This window comes from Vicia villosa, linkage group LG4, assembly GCF_029867415.1.
Source record: "Vicia villosa cultivar HV-30 ecotype Madison, WI linkage group LG4, Vvil1.0, whole genome shotgun sequence".
Lineage (NCBI taxonomy): Eukaryota > Viridiplantae > Streptophyta > Magnoliopsida > Fabales > Fabaceae > Vicia > Vicia villosa.
The window spans coordinates 143,373,643-143,393,248 of NC_081183.1; the positions used below are offsets into that span (position 1 = coordinate 143,373,643).

General features: G+C 36.4%; 2 protein-coding genes across 2 annotated transcripts; both read left to right on the forward strand.

Moving 5' to 3' along the window:
* The first annotated feature begins 10,323 nt into the window (after positions 1 to 10,323).
* LOC131597995 (uncharacterized) lies at positions 10,324 to 13,340 on the forward strand. Its single transcript, XM_058870649.1, has 6 exons — positions 10,324 to 10,404; positions 11,138 to 11,219; positions 12,466 to 12,536; positions 12,600 to 12,764; positions 12,944 to 13,132; positions 13,224 to 13,340. Exons 1-6 carry the CDS (start codon positions 10,324 to 10,326, stop codon positions 13,338 to 13,340), a joined length of 705 nt encoding a protein of 234 aa, XP_058726632.1.
* A 111-nt stretch (positions 13,341 to 13,451) lies between these two features.
* LOC131597996 (uncharacterized) lies at positions 13,452 to 13,883 on the forward strand. The gene has a single exon (XM_058870650.1). It carries the CDS (start codon positions 13,452 to 13,454, stop codon positions 13,881 to 13,883), a length of 432 nt encoding a protein of 143 aa, XP_058726633.1.
* Positions 13,884 to 19,606: the final 5,723 nt, after the last annotated feature.

Sequence of the window (19,606 nt, forward strand, 5' to 3'; positions counted from 1 at the left end):
GAAGTACTTGAGTTCACCCATCATACTCATTTCAAATTCAGCCTGCATAGACTTAGCAAACTCCTTTCCAAGTGAAGCATTAGATGTTCCAAAGATAATATCATCAACATAAATTTGACAAATTAAAATATCCTTCTTAGATGTTTTCCAGAAAAGAGTCGTGTCCACTTGTCCTCTAGTGAAACCATTGTCCAGAAGGAAAGAACTTAATCTTTCATACCAAGCTCTGGGAGCTTGCTTCAATCCATACAATGATTTCTTAAGTTTAAAAACATGTTCTGGAGACTTAAGGTCTTCAAAACCAGGAGGTTGGTGGACATAGACTTCCTCATCTATATAGCCATTTAAGAATGCACTCTTAACATCCATCTGATACAGAGTGATGTTATGTTGAGTGGCAAAAGAAATCAATAGGCGAATAGATTCTAACCTGGCCACTGGTGCAAAGGTTTCTGTATAGTCAATCCCTTCTTGCTGACTATATCCCTGAGCCACCAGTCTGGCTTTGTTTCTTACCACTTCTCCCTTCTCACTGAGCTTGTTTCTGAACACCCACTTTGTACCAATGATGTTGAATCCTTTTGGTCTAGGAACCAAATCCCATACATCATTCCTTGTAAACTGATTTAGTTATTCTTGCATGGCAATTATCTAGTCTGGATCTTCTAGAGCTTGATCAACAGAAGTTGGCTCGATCAAAGAAACAAGACCTAATTGACATTCTGCATTGTTCTCAAGGAATGCTCTTGTTCTGATGGGATCATCTTTCTTTCCAAGGATCACATCTTCTGAGTGAGCAGAGGTGAGTCTAGAAGATCTTTTGACCGTTGGCTCTTTAGAAATTCTGAGATTCTCTAAAGATGCATCAACTTGATCTTCTGATCCATTGCTTTTGAGGCTTTCAGCTTCTGGAGCTTTGCTTCTTGGTTCTACAGCTTCTGATATGTCAATATCTATATCTGCAAAATTCTCAAACTGCTTTGGCTTTTCAAGACCAAGCTTATCATCAAACCTGATATTGATTGATTCTTCTATAACCAATGTTTCAGTATTGTATACTCTGTAGCCTTTAGAGCGTTCAGAATATCCAAGAAGAAAACATTTTTGTGCCTTAGAATCAAACTTACCGAGATGATCTTTAGTATTCAGAATAAAACACACACATCCAAAAGGATGAAAATATGAAATGTTGGGCTTTCTGTTCTTCCACAATTCATAAGGAGTCTTATTTAGAATAGGTCTTATAGAGATTCTATTCTGAATATAACATGCAGTGTTTATTGCTTCTGCCCAGAAGTGCTTAGCCATATTGGTCTCATTGATCATGGTTCTGGCCATTTCTTGCAGAGTCCTATTCTTTCGCTCTACAACTCCATTTTGCTGTGGAGTTCTAGGGCAAGAGAAATCATGGGCAATACCATTTTCTTTGAAGAACTCCTCAAAGAATCTGTTCTCAAATTCGCCACCATGATCACTTCTGACCTTTATGATTTTGCACTCCTTCTCAGATTGGATCTGAGTGCAGAATTCAAAGAACACTGAATGTGACTCATCCTTTTGTTTTAAGAACTTTAACCATGTCCAGCGGCTATAATCATCTACGATGACTAATCCATATTTCTTCCCTCTGATAGATGCTGTTTTGACTGGTCCAAACAGATCAATGTGCAGAAGTTCTAACGGCCTTGAGGAAGAGACAACATTCTTAGATTTGAATGCAGGTCTGGAGAACTTGCCCTTCTGACATGCTTCACAAAGAGCATCTGATTTGTATTTCAGATTTGGGAGACCTCTGACCAGATTTAGTTTGTTAATCTGAGAAATCTTTCTCAAACTAGCATTTCCTAATCTTTTGTGCCATACCCATTGCTCTTCAGAAACAGACATAAGACAAGTCACCTTCTACTTCTCAAGATCAGAAAGATCAATCTTATAAATGTTGTTCTTTCTCTTGCCTGTAAATAGGATTGAGCCATCCTTCTGACTTACAGCCTTGCAAGACTTTTGATTGAAGATTATATCATAACCATTGTCACTTAATTGACTTATGGACAATGAGTTATGTGTTAATCCTTCTACAAGAAGTACATTAGTTATGGAAGGAGAGTTACCAATACTTATGGTTCCAGAGCCAATAATCTTGCCCTTCTGATCTCCTCCAAACTTGACTTCTCCACCAGACTTAAGCACCAGGTCTTGGAACATAGACCTTCTTCCCGTCATGTGTCGCGAGCACCCATAGTCCAGGTACCATGACATTTTGTGCTTTGTCTTCTTTGCTGCTAAGGATATCTGCAACAGAAATTATCTTCTCCTTAGGTACCCACAATTTCTTGGGTCCTTTCTTGTTAGTTTTCCTCAAGTTCCGATTGAACTTGGGTTTAGCATGATAAGTAACAGGAGGAACAACATGATATTCTTTGGGTTTGTCAGCATGCTATCTTTTAGGTTGTGTCACATGCTTCTTGGTGTGTGTAGTGTTAAAACTCTGTGCATGTGAAGTGAGCCTAATATCATGTGCATGGCCATATTTGAACTGATCATACAATGGCTTGTATGTGATTTTCAAATCATCAACAAGTTCAAATTTTTGTGAGGTATCACCCTCATAGCCAAAACCAAACCTTTTGTTTCCAGAAACACCATATATCATAGAAGCAAGATGACTTCTGCCAATACTTCTAGATAGGAACTTTCTGAAGCTCGAGTCATATTCTTTCAGAATATGATTGAGACTAGGAATGGATTTTTCTGATTCAGAAGGAGATCCACTATCTTTGGATAATTTTAAAACTTTTTCCTTCAATTCAGAATTTTCCACTTCCAGCTTCTTAGTTTCAAATTCAAATTGCTTTTTCAGCTTTTTGTATTTGATACTAAGATGAGCCTTGAGTTCCAGAAGTTCAGTTAAACTGGAAACTAACTCTTCTCTAGATAGTTCAGAAAATACCTCTTCAGAATCTGATTCTGATGTAGATTCTGATCCATCATCCACTGTAGCCATCAGTGCAAAGTTGGCTTGCTCTCCTTCAGAGTCTGATTCTGATTCTAATTCAGAATCATCCCATGTTGCCATAAGACCTTTCTTCTTATGAAACTTCTTCTTGGGATTCTCCTTCTGAAGTTTTGGACATTCATTCTTGAAGTGTCCAGGCTCATTTGCATCCAGCTCTATCTCATGGCTTCTCAAGGCACTGATTAGCTCTTCCAAAGAAACCTCATTCAGATTCTTTGCAATCTTGAATGCAGTCACCATTGGACCCCATCTTCTGGGTAAGCTTATGATGATCTTCTTTACATGACCAGCCTTGGTGTAGCCTTTGTCCAGAACTCTTAATCCAGCAGTTAGCGTTTGAAATCTTGAGAACATCTTCTCAATATCTTCATCGTCCTCCATCTTGAAGGCTTCATATTTCTGGATTAGAGCAAGAGCTTTGGTCTCCTTGACTTGAGCATTTCCTTCATGGGTCATTTTCAATGACTCATATATATCATGGGCAGTTTCCCTGTTAGATATCTTCTCATACTCAGCATGAGAGATAGCATTCAGCAAAACAGTCCTACATTTATGATGATTTTTGAAAAGCTTCTTTTGGTCATCATTCATTTCTTGTCTTGTAAGCCTTACGCCAGTAGCTTTCACTGGATGTTTGTAACCATCCACCAGAAGATCCCATAAGTCACAATCTAGGCCAAGAAAGTAACTTTCAAGTTTATATTTCCAGTATTCAAAGTTTTCACCATCAAATACTGGCGGTCTAGTGTAACCATTGTTACCATTTCCATTGTATTGCTCAGCTGAGCCAGATGTAGATGTATTTGTTGGAATTTCACCAGCCATCTTTTACTGAAGCGTTTTTCTCTTCCTGAATCTTTTCTAAACACGGTTAAGTGCTTGCACCTTAGAACCGGCGCTCTGATGCCAATTGAAGGATAGAAAAACACTTAGAAAGGGGGGGGGGTTGAATAAGTGTAGCTTTAAAAACTTGTAAGATAAAAACCATTTGCACAATGATTTTTATCCTGGTTCGTTGTTAACTAAACTACTCCAGTCCACCCCCTTGGAGTGATTTACCTCACCTGAGGATTTAATCCACTAATCACACTTGATTACAATGGTTTTCCACTTAGACAACTGCTAAGTCTTGTAGAGTATCCTGATCACAACCTGATCACTCTAGGAACAAACTGCTTAGACAACTTCTAAGACTTGCTAGAGTATACTGATCAACAACCTGATCACTCTAGTTCTTACAACTTAATGTAAACAAATTCTTTTAAGAGTTACAATGCTTCTTATAAAGCTATTATCACAACTGTGATTTTCTCTTAAGTTTAAGCTTAAATCTCACTAAGATATTACAACAGCAATGTAGTGAGCTTGATGATGAATTTTGAGAGCTTTTGAATTTGAACAGCGTTTGTGCAAGATTGGTTCAGAGTTCGTAAGTTGTGTAACCTTGCTTCTCATCAGAACTTCATATTTATAGGCACTTGAGAAGATGACCGTTGGGAGCATTTAATGCTTTGTGTAATCCGTACAGCATTGCATTTAATGTTTCACTCTTTTGTCAACTACCTCGAGCCTTGTTTCTGCTGTGTCTACTGACGTTGCCTTTAATAGCTTCTAACGTTCCTTTTGTCAGTTAGCGTAGCCTGCCAGTCTAGTACTTGCTTCTGATCTGATGTTTGTGTAAACAACGTTTGAATGTCATCAGAGTCAAAAAGCTTGGTGCAGAGCATCTTCTTGTCTTCTGACCTTGAAGTGCTTTTGAGCGTGATACCGAGAGAACTTTAGTGCTTCTGCTTCTGATCTCTTGTTCTTCTGATGCTTCCATAGACCCATGTTCTGATTCTGCTTGACCATCTTCTGATGTCTTGCCAAACCATGTTCTGATGTTGCATGCTGAACCTTCTGAGTCAGTTGCTTCTTGCGCTGATTTTGTGCATACTCTTTATATAATTCCTGAAATGGAAATTGCATAGTATTAGAGTACCACATTATCTCATACATAATTCATATGCTTGTTATCATCAAAACTAATAATATTGATCAGAACAAATCTTGTTCTAACAAAAACAAATACAAACAAAAACCTTAACTCCCCCTGACATGAACGATCGATGCTCCTTCTGTAGAATATCACTTGTCACCAGAAAAAAACACAAAGAGATTGCCACAGTATTTTAATTGTAGCAGAAGAGATCTCCTTATCTTCAGCAAACATAACACACTATCTGACACCAACTTTTGTCCAGACAATCATCAACACCAACTGAAGACTTCACCATGATAGTAGTAATGTATTGCCAGAACATACCACTAACACCTAAATCAGAATCTGCCCATTCTCATCCACATTATGTCAAAACTGCCACTTTAGACAATAATGTTGCTTTTTCAACCTTCATATACACGGTTCCAGAAAATCTTCCAGGAAAATAGCACACGATGATGTAGTGACATCATGTATGACATTAGCTTCAAATTACAGACAAAGGCTTACCCATATTGCTTCCCAAAAATTTCACACAAATTCCGAGACAACCAGCTGATAGAACCACCTCTGTTTGTCATTCTTCAGGGCACAAGACAATCAGGGTTTATAACTTTAAACAGGACTCAATTACTTGTACTTTCCATAGAGGCAACATACTTTTATATTGGATGACATAGAACACAAGACATAATTTGTGTTCATGACTTGAAAATAAGACTCTAAACAGTAAGGCAGACTGACTTAGACCTATTCAATATTTTTGCAAAAAAACAACTGCAAAGAAGGACCTCAGGCTTAACAATGTCTGAACACTACCCTTATTCCCTATGTTTGACCCAAGTTGGCAAACATAACCTATATAGACTCTAGACATACCCATATCCGAAAGAAGGACATGAAAGACTTAAGCAAGACTTAAGAGAAGGGAAATGAAAATAAATACTCTAGAAACCTGAGCAACTTAAATACCATACCTAGAAACTTAGAGATGTTACTTTAATAAGAACTGCATCAGGTGAATTTGTGCGTTGGTTGGAAAATGCATTAAGTTTGATCAAGTGATAAACACCATCAATACATGTTTTAGATGAAAATAATAAGAACTATCCCTGCTGGTTTCCAAGAATAAAACATGACTTGAGTTTTGTCCTGAATTCTTGTTTGACATTGTTCTTCTGGCTTGAAAAGATTAGTCTTTGAAAGACTTTCCATATAATTAGAAGCATAATTACACTGTCCTTGCTGATCTCCATACTCTATACCCCCCTAAGATAAACAAATTAAGGACATCTTTGATGTTGGTCCTTATAATACTTGAAGCATTCTTTATTTGGAATTTGCCACATTTTCCAAATTAGGAATCCTTAGTTTACTTTCTACATAAGATTCAGATTCCCACACTTTGTAACTTGTAATAGAAGAAACCACATAGTTAACCATGAGTACGTCTTTAACAGATAAGTCTGAACCTTATTTGCCTTCTTCAACCTCTATTGTCTTCAACAATTATGATGTTACATCTTCATATAGCACATTCTCTTCTGCACATCACATACTTCATCTTTTCTTGACTCAGATTTCCAATAATCATCAGATAATGTTGCCATACATCCTCAACATGTGAATATCCTAGTGCACTTTAATATTGACATTTAGTTCACAATATACCATGAATCCTTTAGACAAACACTAAGCTCCCAACAAAATATATGTTGCTTGGTATTCAGATTACATACTAATAAGTACTAAGTCTCCCGTCAAAGCACCTACCAGTTGATCAGTTTGAACTATCTATTCACACTAGATTCTCCTGACTGAATACTTATTCACATTTACACTTACTTCCAGGAAACAACACATACATTCCATGACTGAAGACATTAACATGATGTTTCAACATCTGCTACAAAATCATCCATTATGGTTTTGGGGGTAACATCCATAATATCTCATTCATAAAACTTAGGGGGAACATAGGAAGCATACTAAACACCACCTTTACAGGCAAACAATTAACATAACCAAGGGATGATATGAGCCACATCCCAATAAGCTTTCCTTCAGACTTTCATTCTGATTTTGAGATGATGTATGTCATAGTCTGTACCTACAGAGGAGATTCCCCCAACCAGGTTTCTGGAATAGACTTACTTATGGCATGACACGGAAATATGCAGATTCTTCGAAGCAATCTTTCTCCCTTGATTCTTCAGACAGTACCCTTCCAATATAACCTTTTGGGTAGTCAATACTCAGGACCATTAATCACTGTGGTTGGATCATAATATTCAGCTCCAAACAAAATCTGGTCATGAATAAAATTCCACATATCTGGTTCCTTTGATCAGAAGGATATACCAGATATAAGCTCATCTTGATTTCTCATAAAAGGACTGTAGATAATACCTTTATGAATCCTTTTACTTGCATTGAGCTCAACTTCCATACTCCCATAAGATTAGGTCAAAAATAAACTAACATCTGGAGTAGAAAATTTTGTTGATCATATCCTGATATACAAAACAGATGTCTCCTCTTCCAGATCATGAGTAAGTTCCAAACATATGTACTCACACTACATTTGTTTAGCACCCAAAACATCTATTCTTCAACTGGTAGCTGCATACCAGTAGTAATATTGTTCTAACATCCTATAGAACATCAGTTCCATCTCCTTGGAACACATTATCCCTGATAATCTTCAAGGTCTTCAACAACTTGCAGATGTATATGAGAATCATTTATCAATTGATACTCATCAACTCTATTAATAAATGTCTTTATGAGTGAACTTGAGAAGGACTCAAGTATCTCTGACCCTTTTAATATAGTTGAAAAATCTGCTAAATATTCTGTTGATAAAAATATAACCCTAGAATTCATCTAGCACTTTGAGGGTTGTATCAGAAGCTATGCAGCGAAATATAGCCATATTTCAACAGATTTTACATAATGCTTCCTCCATAATTCAATTGTAAGCACGACATCTAAGGATTGAAAGTAAATCAACCCTACAATACGCTTGCTTCTTCACCAAGCCATAGACTAGACCTAACCAATATCTTGACCAGATGGAAGCACATAAGCACAAAAGTTACCTTATCAATATCTTCACTCTCGCATGAAGGTTTTGACAATCTTCTTCTCTATGCTAAATATAAGTTGAACGATTCAATTCAAATTCTTCACTCCCGCATGAAGTCTTTCTCTTTATTCCAGCTTCATTATCTTCTTTCATATATTCTGCGCCACATAGGATTGCATAATATTCCATAGAATATTCTACATCTGTTGATTACATCTAGATTCTTCATATATCACCTTAGCCGGCCCGATGTCATGAGTTTCTGCATATGACATATCATAAGACATGTTGTCACAGAGCGTGTCTTAACATTCCATAGAACATCTTGTTGTTGTACCTGTTTTGTTCATATTTATATTTGCAAGTTCTATACATCCTATTACATATTGTTGCTACTACATTTTAGCCAAACATAAATGCCAATCTCATAAATCAAGGCATTAACAATACATACCATTTTTCGTAAATAATAGATTTTTTCTGTATACAAATATTATTTTTGTTTATGTATCATTTACAAAAATATTTAGATCAATATTAAATATTTGTATATAAAAATATTTAAATCAATAATAGATTTTTTGAATAAATTTTTTCCATATACTATTTTTGAATAAAAAATATTTCAATCATAAATATCATTTTTCGTATATAAAAATATATAAATTAATAATAGATTTGTTTTTTGTGGAAGAAAGAAGTGAGAAAGTGATGAAAGAGAGAAAATAGAGAATGAAGTGAGATTTGGTAAGTTTGATAAAAAAAAAATGAGGATTGTATTATTTAAATAATAAAATTAAGAACTTTATTGTGCAAAGACCAAATAACCACAATTTTAATGTGGTGGCAAAAAGTCAAATAAGGGTATTAGAGACTTTTCTACAACCATTAATTTTCTTATATTATAGATTTTTGAGTTTTTTTTTTTTGGAATTTACTATGCACTTTTAGGTAGGTTTAGAAGGCATTATGTATCTAGCTTGATGTTGTGAATTCTTGTGTTCTATACTTGATTGTGATGAATGTTGTTGTGTTGATTCATAACATGATTAATTGATGTTGTGTGCTGCGTTGACCAAGATGTTTGTGAAGTTTGTGTGTTTGGATAATGATATGAATTTGGTGAATACTTGTAACGTTGAGCATCATGCATTCATAGCATATTTGTAGGACGATAGTCCAGTGATGTTGTAGGACCATTGGTCAAGTGACGTCCCTTAATTCCATTGTGCAAATTGAGTGCAAGTTTGTGATGTGCTCCAGTTCCAAGCGAGAATCAATCCTATGGAGGGGATCTTTGGAGAACGATGACTGAGTGATCAGTGAAGTATTGGTACCACGTACATGAGTCGGTTGTTGTTGCATCGCATTGTCGTGATATTGTGTGAATTGATGATACTTGCTTATTTATGATGTGAACAACCTGAGTGATATTTGTGATTTGAATCATAAAATGATGTTGTGAATAGGTGACGGTGTGCAAGTGTGGGTAAGTATACATATATGATGGACACGTCGTATCGATATATGTGTGATTGATTAATTGTATATGGCTACTATATTTATTCCTTATGTCTTATATAATGATTATGAAATACTCACCACTTTTTGTTTGAATGTTGCCTCCACGTGGGTAACGCACATGTATTTAGGAGTAGTCTCTTTAAGTTAGGGGATACCTACATGGCGTCCTTTTACTATTTGTTTAGATTCAAGGGAGTCTTGCTCTGATACGTAACATCGGGGTCGGGGACGCTATGTTTTGGAACTATTATGTTCACTTTGACTATTTTGAATTTAATTGCATTTTGATAAATTACCTTTTAAAGGATTTTGATGTTGATGTTTTGGTTTATAACTCAAGAGCCACGAGGTTTAATTGATGTTCTATGAAGATATTAAATATGTTTTAAATTGTGAATTTCGTGCGAGATAATTTGTTTTGTTGTGATGATAAATGAAATTTAGTTTTAAATAAATGCTGTGAACCTGTGTTATGGAGCAGGACAATTGTATGCGAATTTGTTATGATGATGTGACACCCTTGTTTATGATTTTTATTTGATGTTATTCGTATTATATTGGGAATATTTCTTGTGGGTTAGAAGGGTGTTACATTAGTGGTATCAGAGCAGGTCGGTCCGTCCAACCAGGTTATTGAGTCTGTACTGTGACAGTTAGATTACCGTCGATAGAATATTTCTTACCTTGATGCTCACTTTTTGGTGTAAACATAGTATGTTTGGAAGAAACGATGCTGCAATTACTACTGATTTGGAGGCTGTTACTCAGACCATGCAGAATCATCCTAATGCGGAAGTAATTGACGAGTCGCACAACTTGAGTACGTTCTAGAGGGAGAATCTGTAATGCCCCATTTTAATTTAGAATATTTTTAATTATTTTAAATTAATATATGATGTGATGTTACGATGTGTTTAGCGAAGAATGTGACGTTTGTTGGGGGTTAGAAGTACATGTCCTTGGGATGAGAGGGTAGTACCTTGAATTAAGTGGTATATTGAGTTGATTAATTAAATAGAGTTTTATTAGTAATACTATTGTAGGGATATATAATTAATTTTTTATTTTTACTAGTTAATGAAGTATTTATTATTAGAGAATAATAATAACAATAGGAATAATATTGTGGTGTAGAGACTATGAGGGCAAGGTAGTCATTGTAAAGTGTAAGTTAGGGCAAGATGGGAAGACCATAGAAAGGGTACAAGGGTTAACCTAGGAAAAAGAGTTTAGTTGTTTCATTCTGAACGATCGTGAAAAAAATAGAGAAAAGGCAGAGGAAGAACTAGGAGGAAAAAACCGCTGTGAGGGCTTAAGGAATCAAGAACCTAAGGTAAGGGTGGGATTCCGACTGTATAATAAGGGATATAATTGTAGGTAGAATGATGATTGCATGTTAGGTTTGGGGATAGATGATTTACATGATTGTTTATAATTGATTGAAATTGGGTGCAATTGATGTTATATTGTTGTTTGCTTTGATGTATGATGTTAATCCCATGAAATGTATATGTATTGCATGTGTAAGAGTGCAAATTTTGGTGGTTTGGATGTGGAAATCGCACTTGGCATATGGCTGGATTGTGTAGAAATCGCAGCTGAAAAACCATGTATGTTACGACTCGTCGGGCGATAGAGCGCCTAGTGAGGTTCGCGGGGCGACTTTGGTAGGTGAGCGAGTGACCAAGTTTCTGTGATAGAGCGTCGGGGCCCGGATGAATGTGAGGCCTCGCCGGGCGAATGGTTCCAGTTTTTGAAAAATTAAAATGATCATAACTTTTGACTTGGGTGTTCGTTGGATGCGCCGTTCGAACTATTTTGAAACTAAAAATATTTTCTACACTTTAATGTTCATTTTGAAAAACAGTGGCTAAGTATTTTATAAGAATAAGCTTGATGGGTTTGTATGATGTTTTGTGCCATAATGCGAAGTATTATATTGTGATTACGAAAATGATGTGAAAGTAGTGTAATTGCTTTGCATATATTGTTAAATGATGATGATTGATGTTGATAGCGTATTTTGGCATTATGATGAATACTGTTGTCACATAACGTGCATAACGATGATGTTTCATGTGTGTGTCGCATGCATTGCATAAGTAGCGAAGATAATTGTTGTTGTGAAGGATCAATATTAAGAAGTTAGTCGTTGCCTTTGTTTGGCATTATGAATTTAGCCATTGCCCACATATGGCATTTTGCAAAGATATCGGTACCACATGTATGATATCGTGTCAATAGCATAACATCACATTTGATTTGATTTGATGATGTAGATGTTTATGTATTCGATTATGAAACATGAATATGAATTGTTGAACTTCTAATCTAACATGAGATATCTGTCGTATACTTATGATTATGTCTTTCAATATATTGTTGCTGATAGCTCACCCCTTCTGTTTGAATGTTACCTCTACGTGGGTAACATGCAGGTGATCTGTAATAGGTGAGGTTAGACGTTGTGTGTGTCAAGTCGGTGTCATGCTCTGATACGTAACACCTGGGGGGAAAAGAAAGCTTATTTTATTTGATTGTATTTGGTTGTTTCTTGCGATGATTTTCGAGAATAGTTATAACTCTTTTTTATTTGATTTTCATGATGGATTATGATGTTTTATTTAAGATGTTGAACATGAGATGATGTTTTAATTTCCGCTACAATAATAAAGATGAAGTTTGAGAACTATGATGAAGATGTTGTTTAATTTCTCCCGAATGTGTTATGTATCTTGTTGTTTTATAACTTGAGCATTCTATGTATGATGTATGAAGCATGTGGCATTCCATTCTCAAAGTTTTGTCGAAAAATTTTAATTACTCTAATTTGATTCTATGGTCGGTATGATCTAGATGGAGCTCAAGAGTGGCTCAAGGAGATCGAGAGGATCTTCAGGGTGATGGATTGTTCTACAGTGCAAAAGGTACGTTATGGTACTCATATGCTAGCTGGCAAAACTGTTGACTGGTAGGTTGGCACTCATTAGAGTTTGGAAGCTATTGGCGAGGTGATTACTTGGGCTATGTTCACAAGGGAATTCCTGAGGAAGTATTTTCCCGAAGATGTTTGGGGAAAGAAAGAGATGGAGTTCCTTGCGTTGAAACAAGGAAATTCAACCATCACCGAGTATGTTGCTAAGCTTGTGGAGCTTGTGAAATTCTATCCACACTATAGCGAGGAGACGACTGAGTTTTAGAAGTGTATTAAGTTTGAGAGTGGGTTGCGTCCGGAGATTAAATGGGCGATTAGGTATCAACAAAATCGTAGGTTTGCGGAGTTCATGACAAATGTTTGATTTATGAAGAAGATAATATTGCTCATTCGGCTCAGTACAAGAGTCTAAACGAGAAGAGAGAAAAACTGAATCTTGGTCATAAGAAGCCTTATGATGCTCCAACTGAGAAAGGGAAACAAAAAGTTTCCGAATGGAAGAAGACAAGTTGGAGAGGAGCTCCTGCTTCTGTCCGGTGTTATAGCTGTGGTGAACAAGGTCACCGTTCCAATGAGTGTGAGAACAAGGTGCTTAGATGTTACAAATGTGGTAAGAGTGGTCATCATGTTCCTAACTGCAAAGATGATGGTTCGACTTTTTTTTCATTATGGTGAACAGGGTCATATCAGCACCCAGTGCCAGAAGATAAAGAAGGATGCTGGTGCTGGTAAGACTAACAGTAGAGTGTTCTCTTTGAGTGGGACTGAAGACTCCAAGAAGGGCAACTTGATTTGAGGTACTTGTTTCATTAACAATGTCGAATTAATTGTTATTACTGATACTGGTGCTACTCATTCGTTTATTTTGCTTGATTGTGCTACTATTTTGGGATTGCAATTGTCTTCTATGGATGGTAGTATGGTAATATATAGTCCCGCTAGTGATTCTGTTACTACTACTTTTGTTTGTAAGGGATATCCTTTGACTATCTTTGATAAGAGTTTTATGATGGAATTGGTGTGTCTACCCTTGCACCAAATCGATGTAATTATTAGGATGAACTGGTTTGAGTTTAACTATGTTCATATCAACTATTACAATAAGACATTGAGATTCCCCAAGTTCGGTGATAACGGAGAACTGATGTTGTTGACTGCTAAACAAGTTAATGAATGCCTTAGAGACGAAGCCGTGGTGTTTTCAATGTTCGCATTGTTGCAAAGTGGTCGTGAAGCTATAAGTGTTGAACTTCCGGTTGTCTATGAATTTCCTGAGGTGTTTCCTAATGATATAAGTGATTTGCCTCTAGAACGTGAAATAGATTTTTCTATAGAATAGGTGCCAGGTACGAGTCTAGTATCAATGGCTCCTTATAGAATGTCGGCTTCCGAGATGAGTGAATTGAAGAAGCAATTGGAAGAGATGCTTGAGAAGAATTTGTTCGATCGAGTGTGTCTCCGTTGGATGCGCCTGTGTTTTTAGTTAAGAAGAAAGATGTAAGTATGGGGTTGTGCATGGACTACATGCAGTTGAGGAAGGTGACTATCAAGAATGAGTATCCACTTCCGAGGATTGACAATTTAATGGATCAGTTAGTGGGTGCTAATGTTTTTAATAAGATTGATTTGAGGTCGGGTTGTCATGAAATATGAGTTAAACCATATGATATTCCGAAGACGAATTTTCAGACAAGGTATGGTCATTATGAATATACTGTAATGCCGTTTTATGTGTCGAATGCTCCAGGTGTTTTTATGGAATATATGAATCAGACTTTCCATTCATATTTGGATAAGTTTGTGGTGGTGTTCATTAAGGATATTTTAATTTATTCCAAATTGGAAGAGGAACATGCTGAACATTTACTCGTGGTGTTGCAAGTGTTTAAAGAGAAGAAGTTGTATGCGGAGCTGTCAAAGTGTGAGTTCTGGTTGAATTGATTTGGATCCTTCTAAAGTTGATGTTGTGTTGCAATGGGAGACTCTAAAGTCTGTGACCGAGATTAGAATTTTTCTTAGTTTAGCTGATTACTGTCGAAGGTTTATTGTAGGATTTTTTTAAGTTAGCATTATTGTTAACTCACTTGACTTGAAAGTGGCAAGCGTATGTATGGGATGTTGCTTGTGAAGAAAGTTTTGTAGAATTGAAGAAAAAGTTGACGACCGCTCTGGTATTAATTTTTCCTAATCCGAGTGAGTATTTTGTAGTGTATTGTGATGCGTCAAAGATGGGACTTGGTGGTGTGTTGATGCAAAATGGACAAGTTGTCTCTCCCTAGATTTTCATCCAAGTACAAACGCGAAAGTGGCGCAGAAAAAAGAGTCACCATCCGTGTCTATTTATCTAAAGAGAGGGAAATGAAACATAGAATAAACTTTAGGGAAAGGATAAGCAAGGTCGAAGCGAACCAAAGTAATAGGTAAGGGAGTCGGTTACGTTAGGGGAAGGTGTTACCACCCCTCACGTCCATCGTACTCGATTGGATCCTGTTGGCAAGGATTTTTTACCACATGGAAAATCCAGCCAAAAGATGAATTTGGAAAAGAATAAGTTTTGAAGGCAAAATCTTAGGTCGAACCTTGTTTGGTTGACTAAAAGCTAATAAGTTTTAAATTTCTTATTGAGCCTGAGAAAGGCCAAAAGGCCCAAAACGTGGGTGAAAGCCCATAACATTCAAATAAAACAACTTGTATCACGCAAGATAGCATTTTGGAGGGAAAACGACTGAATAGAGAACGTGAAGTCGTGGTTTGAAGGATACATTATCAACTTTATCTCCTCTCCATTGCCTTTATTTATGTGGGGCATTAACATGATTGGGATGATTGAACCCGAGGCTTCGAACGGGCATCGTTTCATTCTTGTGGCTATTGATTACTTTGTCAAGTTGGTAGAAGCGGCATCATATGCTAATGTGACCAGGAAGGTTGTGGCCAGGCTTATAAAGAATAACATCATCTGTATATATGGTGTACCAAGCAATATTATCACTGATAATGGTTAGAATTTGAATAATAGCATGATGAGAAAGCTTTGTGAAGATTTCAAGATAGAACATCACAACTCTTCTCCTTATAGACCAAAGATGAATGGGGATGTTGAAGCAGCGAATAAGAATATCAAGAAGATTGTCCAGAAGATGGTTGTTACATACAAGGACTCACATGAGATGCTCCCATGTGCTTTACATGGGTATCGTACATTCATTTGCACTTCAACATGGGAAACCCTTTTTCTCTTGTTTATGGTATGGAAGCAGGGCTCCCCATTGAGGTCGAGATTCCATCATTGAGGATATTAATGGAAACCAAGTTATCTGAGGTTGAATGGTGTCAGAGTAGGTTTGATCAATTGAATTTAATAGAATAAAAGAGAATGACGACTTTGTGTCATGGTCAGTTACCAGAAAAGAATGAAGAAAGCGTTTGATAAGAAGGTTCGACCTTGTGTATTCAGAGAAGGCAACCTCATGCTCAAAAGGATATTGTCTTTCAACTCTGATTCTAGGGGCAAGTGGATTCCAAATTTTGAAGGAACATATGTTATTAAGAAAGCCTTCTTTGGCAGTGCATTAATTCTTATAACTATTGATGGTGAGGAGCTCCCACGCCATGTGAATATTGATGCATTCAAGAAATACTTCGCTTAGAAAAATAAAAGAACACCTCGCTCAGTTGAAAACCCGAAAGGGAGGTCCAGGGAAAAGTTAGAGACATAAACAGAATAAAATCATCCCGGTGGACTGAAAACCCGAAAGACAGGTCCAGGAAAAAGTTAGGGATTCATGGCAAGTAACTACATTAGACAAGACTCGATCATCAACAATCATCTCTTTGTTAGAAAATGCTCAACACATTTAGACTAAAACCTTGGCTCAGAGATTCAAAGTTGATAGGGAGGATAGGTTCATTATATTTCAATGTATGTTTTCCATGAAATTACCATTTTCCAAACTTTGTAATCATCTATGGACTTTTGCCATTTGCAGACTACCATCCTATTAATAAATTTTGAGCTTTTATCCAATTATTCACAATCTTATTTCTTTCTACTTTATAAATGTCATTTACTATTGATAGTAATTTTTGAAACAGGGAGGAAAATGAAAATTTCAACAAATCATGTTTTTTTGTTGTAAAAACCATAAAAATGATATATTTTGATTCATGAGTATACCAAAAGGAATAGAAATAGTGATTTTTCTAAATGTTTAAAAACATCAAGTTTGGTATTCTTCCAGTGAGATTGAAGCATTATAAGTGTTGTCAGCAATGAATGATGTTACAAACTCTGTTTGTGTTTTTCCTAAAGGAATGAGGAGTTTATCCTGGGCTATCAAGAAGGTTGTTGGCATAAGCACCCTATTTTTCTACTACTAGCAACTCTCTGTTTAAAATAATCTCATTTTCAACATGGATGTGGTTTCTCTGGATGTTTCTGCTTCATACATGCTTGACTGTACACCAATGTACTCATATTATAGCAAGTTGATCCCTGTGTTTTGGTAGCATGCGCATCATAACATACATGAAAAATCATTTATGCATTCATTACGCATAGTTGAACTTATTGTTCGCTTGGAATTATCTAAATAACCTATATGTGTCAGCAGAAAATTTGCGTTTTACCAATGTCTCCTTTCATTTAGAGAGCCTTTAGGCAGAGAAGCGTTCTCTCTTTCTAACTCCCCACAAAGTTTGTTCCTTGTGGGTGATTTATGTTTCAGTACTTCTGTTCAGCTCATTTATCTGAATAGAATGATCTAGTGAGTTACGTCCTCCCCCGATCAGTCTTAATTGACAGTTTCTTTCATGGGTGATTTATGTTTCAGTACTTCTGTTCAGCTCATTTATCTTAATAGAATGATCTAGTGAGTTACGTCCTGGATTGAACTTTGGTCCCTGGTTGACTACTTGGGGGAACATGATAAAAACCATGCACCTTTGGTTTTATAGGACAAAATTTGTTGCCTAAACCTTCTATAAAAGTTGGTATTCAAAGGTTTGAATCTCGCATCTTCCAATAAAAAGTTGATGCTCAGATCTTTTATTCCCACCTTCAGTAAAAGTCGGTGTTTCACCTTCAGTAAAAGTTGGTGTCTTTTGTATCTGCATCTTCCAGTAAAAGGTCAATGTTGAGATCTTTTGTTTCTACATTCAGTAAAAGTGAGTAGTCCACCTTCAGTAAAAGTTGGTGTTTCCATCAGTTTACATTTAGTAAAAGTTGGTATCTCTTTTTGCCATCAATTTTGAATTGGTGATGTATGACCGTTTTGATACGGTGTTTCCCCAGTGAAGCTTTGTTCTTCCCAAGTAAATTTGTTTTCCCTGGTGGAGTCTTTCCTTTTATCCCCATTGTTTTTTATGTTCTCTTATGTTTGTTAACCATTTCAATACATTCATTAGCATCACGTGACATCTTAGGTCCAGAAACTACGTGTTTTATATTTAAGTCCCTTCAATCGCGTCGAGACGAAGATTTCAATCCTTGTATCTCCAGATAGAAGAAACTTAAATAGGGGTATCTGTCATACCCCGATTTCTGTCCCTAAGATTTCCTAATCATTTGCATTTGAATCATTAATCAAGATCACCATCTTGAGGTTTGATCTTTTAGCTTTGTGCTCACCTCATCTTTGGGGGAATCACCAAACACCCATTTTTGTTTAGCTTATGAATATTTCTTTGTTATACTAACCAAAATACAAAAATATATCTTTTGTCTTTAAATTTTTTTGTGTGCAATATAGGTGAGGGAATCAAGTGCATCCACACCTCTCCTAAAACTAGGGTTTTGAGGATCTACCCTCAATCAACTAGGCATTCATGGAAGATAAATGGCTTAAAATTCAAGAGAGATATTTTTATCATCAGTTGTCATGTATTAAACATCTCCCCACTTCATATGGTCAAGTTCATCTCAAGGTCATGTGGCTTGGTTCATCAAGAAACTTCATAGGTTTATGTGTTTATTTCCATGCCTTCTTATGTATCTCCTCATGCTTTATTATGCAAGAAAAGTTCAAGAGATTTAAATTTGATTCAAGAAGTTTGACCTAAATTGACAAGTTCTTGACCGTATGATCAAAAAGGCATAACTTCCTCAATTTTTAACATTTTTTAGTGATTCTTTTGCAAATTTCTCTCCTTGAAATTGATAACACGATTTTATATCGTATATTTAGCCTAAAATCCATAGATATTTATAGCATTTCCCATTTATTATGTCAATTTATTATGATATTACGCGTGTATTTGCTTTGTTTCAGGTTTTACACTTCAATTCCGACTATTTGCGAAAAGGAAAGAAAATCGAGCTTAAATGACCAATATTTATGCTTAAAAGACGAAAAGTGGTGCTGAAACTAAAGAGGGGTGCAATTAGGACCCAAAAGGCCCAAAAGAGACGAACCAGCCCACAAAGGAACAAAATTGCGTGGCCCAAACCTGCCCAGCAAGTGGAGACGCACGTCTCCACATCCTCTATGCCACGTCAGCAAAGGGAGACGCACGTCTCCATGTTCCTACATCTTCTCCACTTGAGACGCACGTCTCAAGTCACGTACCCAGTCTCCCTGAAGAATAGGAGACGCACGTCTCCAAGTCCCGGTCTGCAAAAAGTCCCGTTTTTCACGCAAAGCAACTGCAAAGCCTCACCTATAAATAGAGGCAGCCACTTCAGTCCAAAGAGTCCGATTTCCTGCCAACGAAGTGCTGCCGAAATTGTACCGCGAACTGCTTTTCATTATTCTGTTTCCATTTAACCTTCTATTTTCTCACGACGATTTCTACATTGGAAATTGTTGTGAACTTTTCATAGATCTAGCCTTACGTTAGATTTATCGCTTTATTTTCCTTGTTTTTATTTTCTGCCATTTAAATTCCGAAGAACGATCCAGCCAAGCTGTGGTGGAAGTTCGATACTTGAAGAATTATTTGCCATTTATTTAATTCAGGTTTTTATTTACCGCTTTTATTTATATTACTATTGCATGATATATCTATATTATATGCCATTTAATATGCTTATTATTATGAACAAAACCGATTTATGCATGTTTA

Excerpts from the sequence above, each read along its gene's own strand:
- LOC131597996 (XM_058870650.1), top strand. The coding sequence starts at position 13,452 with ATGGATGGTAGTATGGTAATATATAGTCCCGCTAGTGATTCTGTTACT.
- LOC131597995 (XM_058870649.1), top strand. The coding sequence starts at position 10,324 with ATGTTTGGAAGAAACGATGCTGCAATTACTACTGATTTGGAGGCTGTT. Across the intron at positions 10,405-11,137 it reads AGAATCATCCTAATGCGGAA|AGTGCAAATTTTGGTGGTTT; the intron begins GTAATTGACGAG and ends TGCATGTGTAAG. Across the intron at positions 12,537-12,599 it reads ATTGTTCTACAGTGCAAAAG|AGTTTGGAAGCTATTGGCGA; the intron begins GTACGTTATGGT and ends GGCACTCATTAG.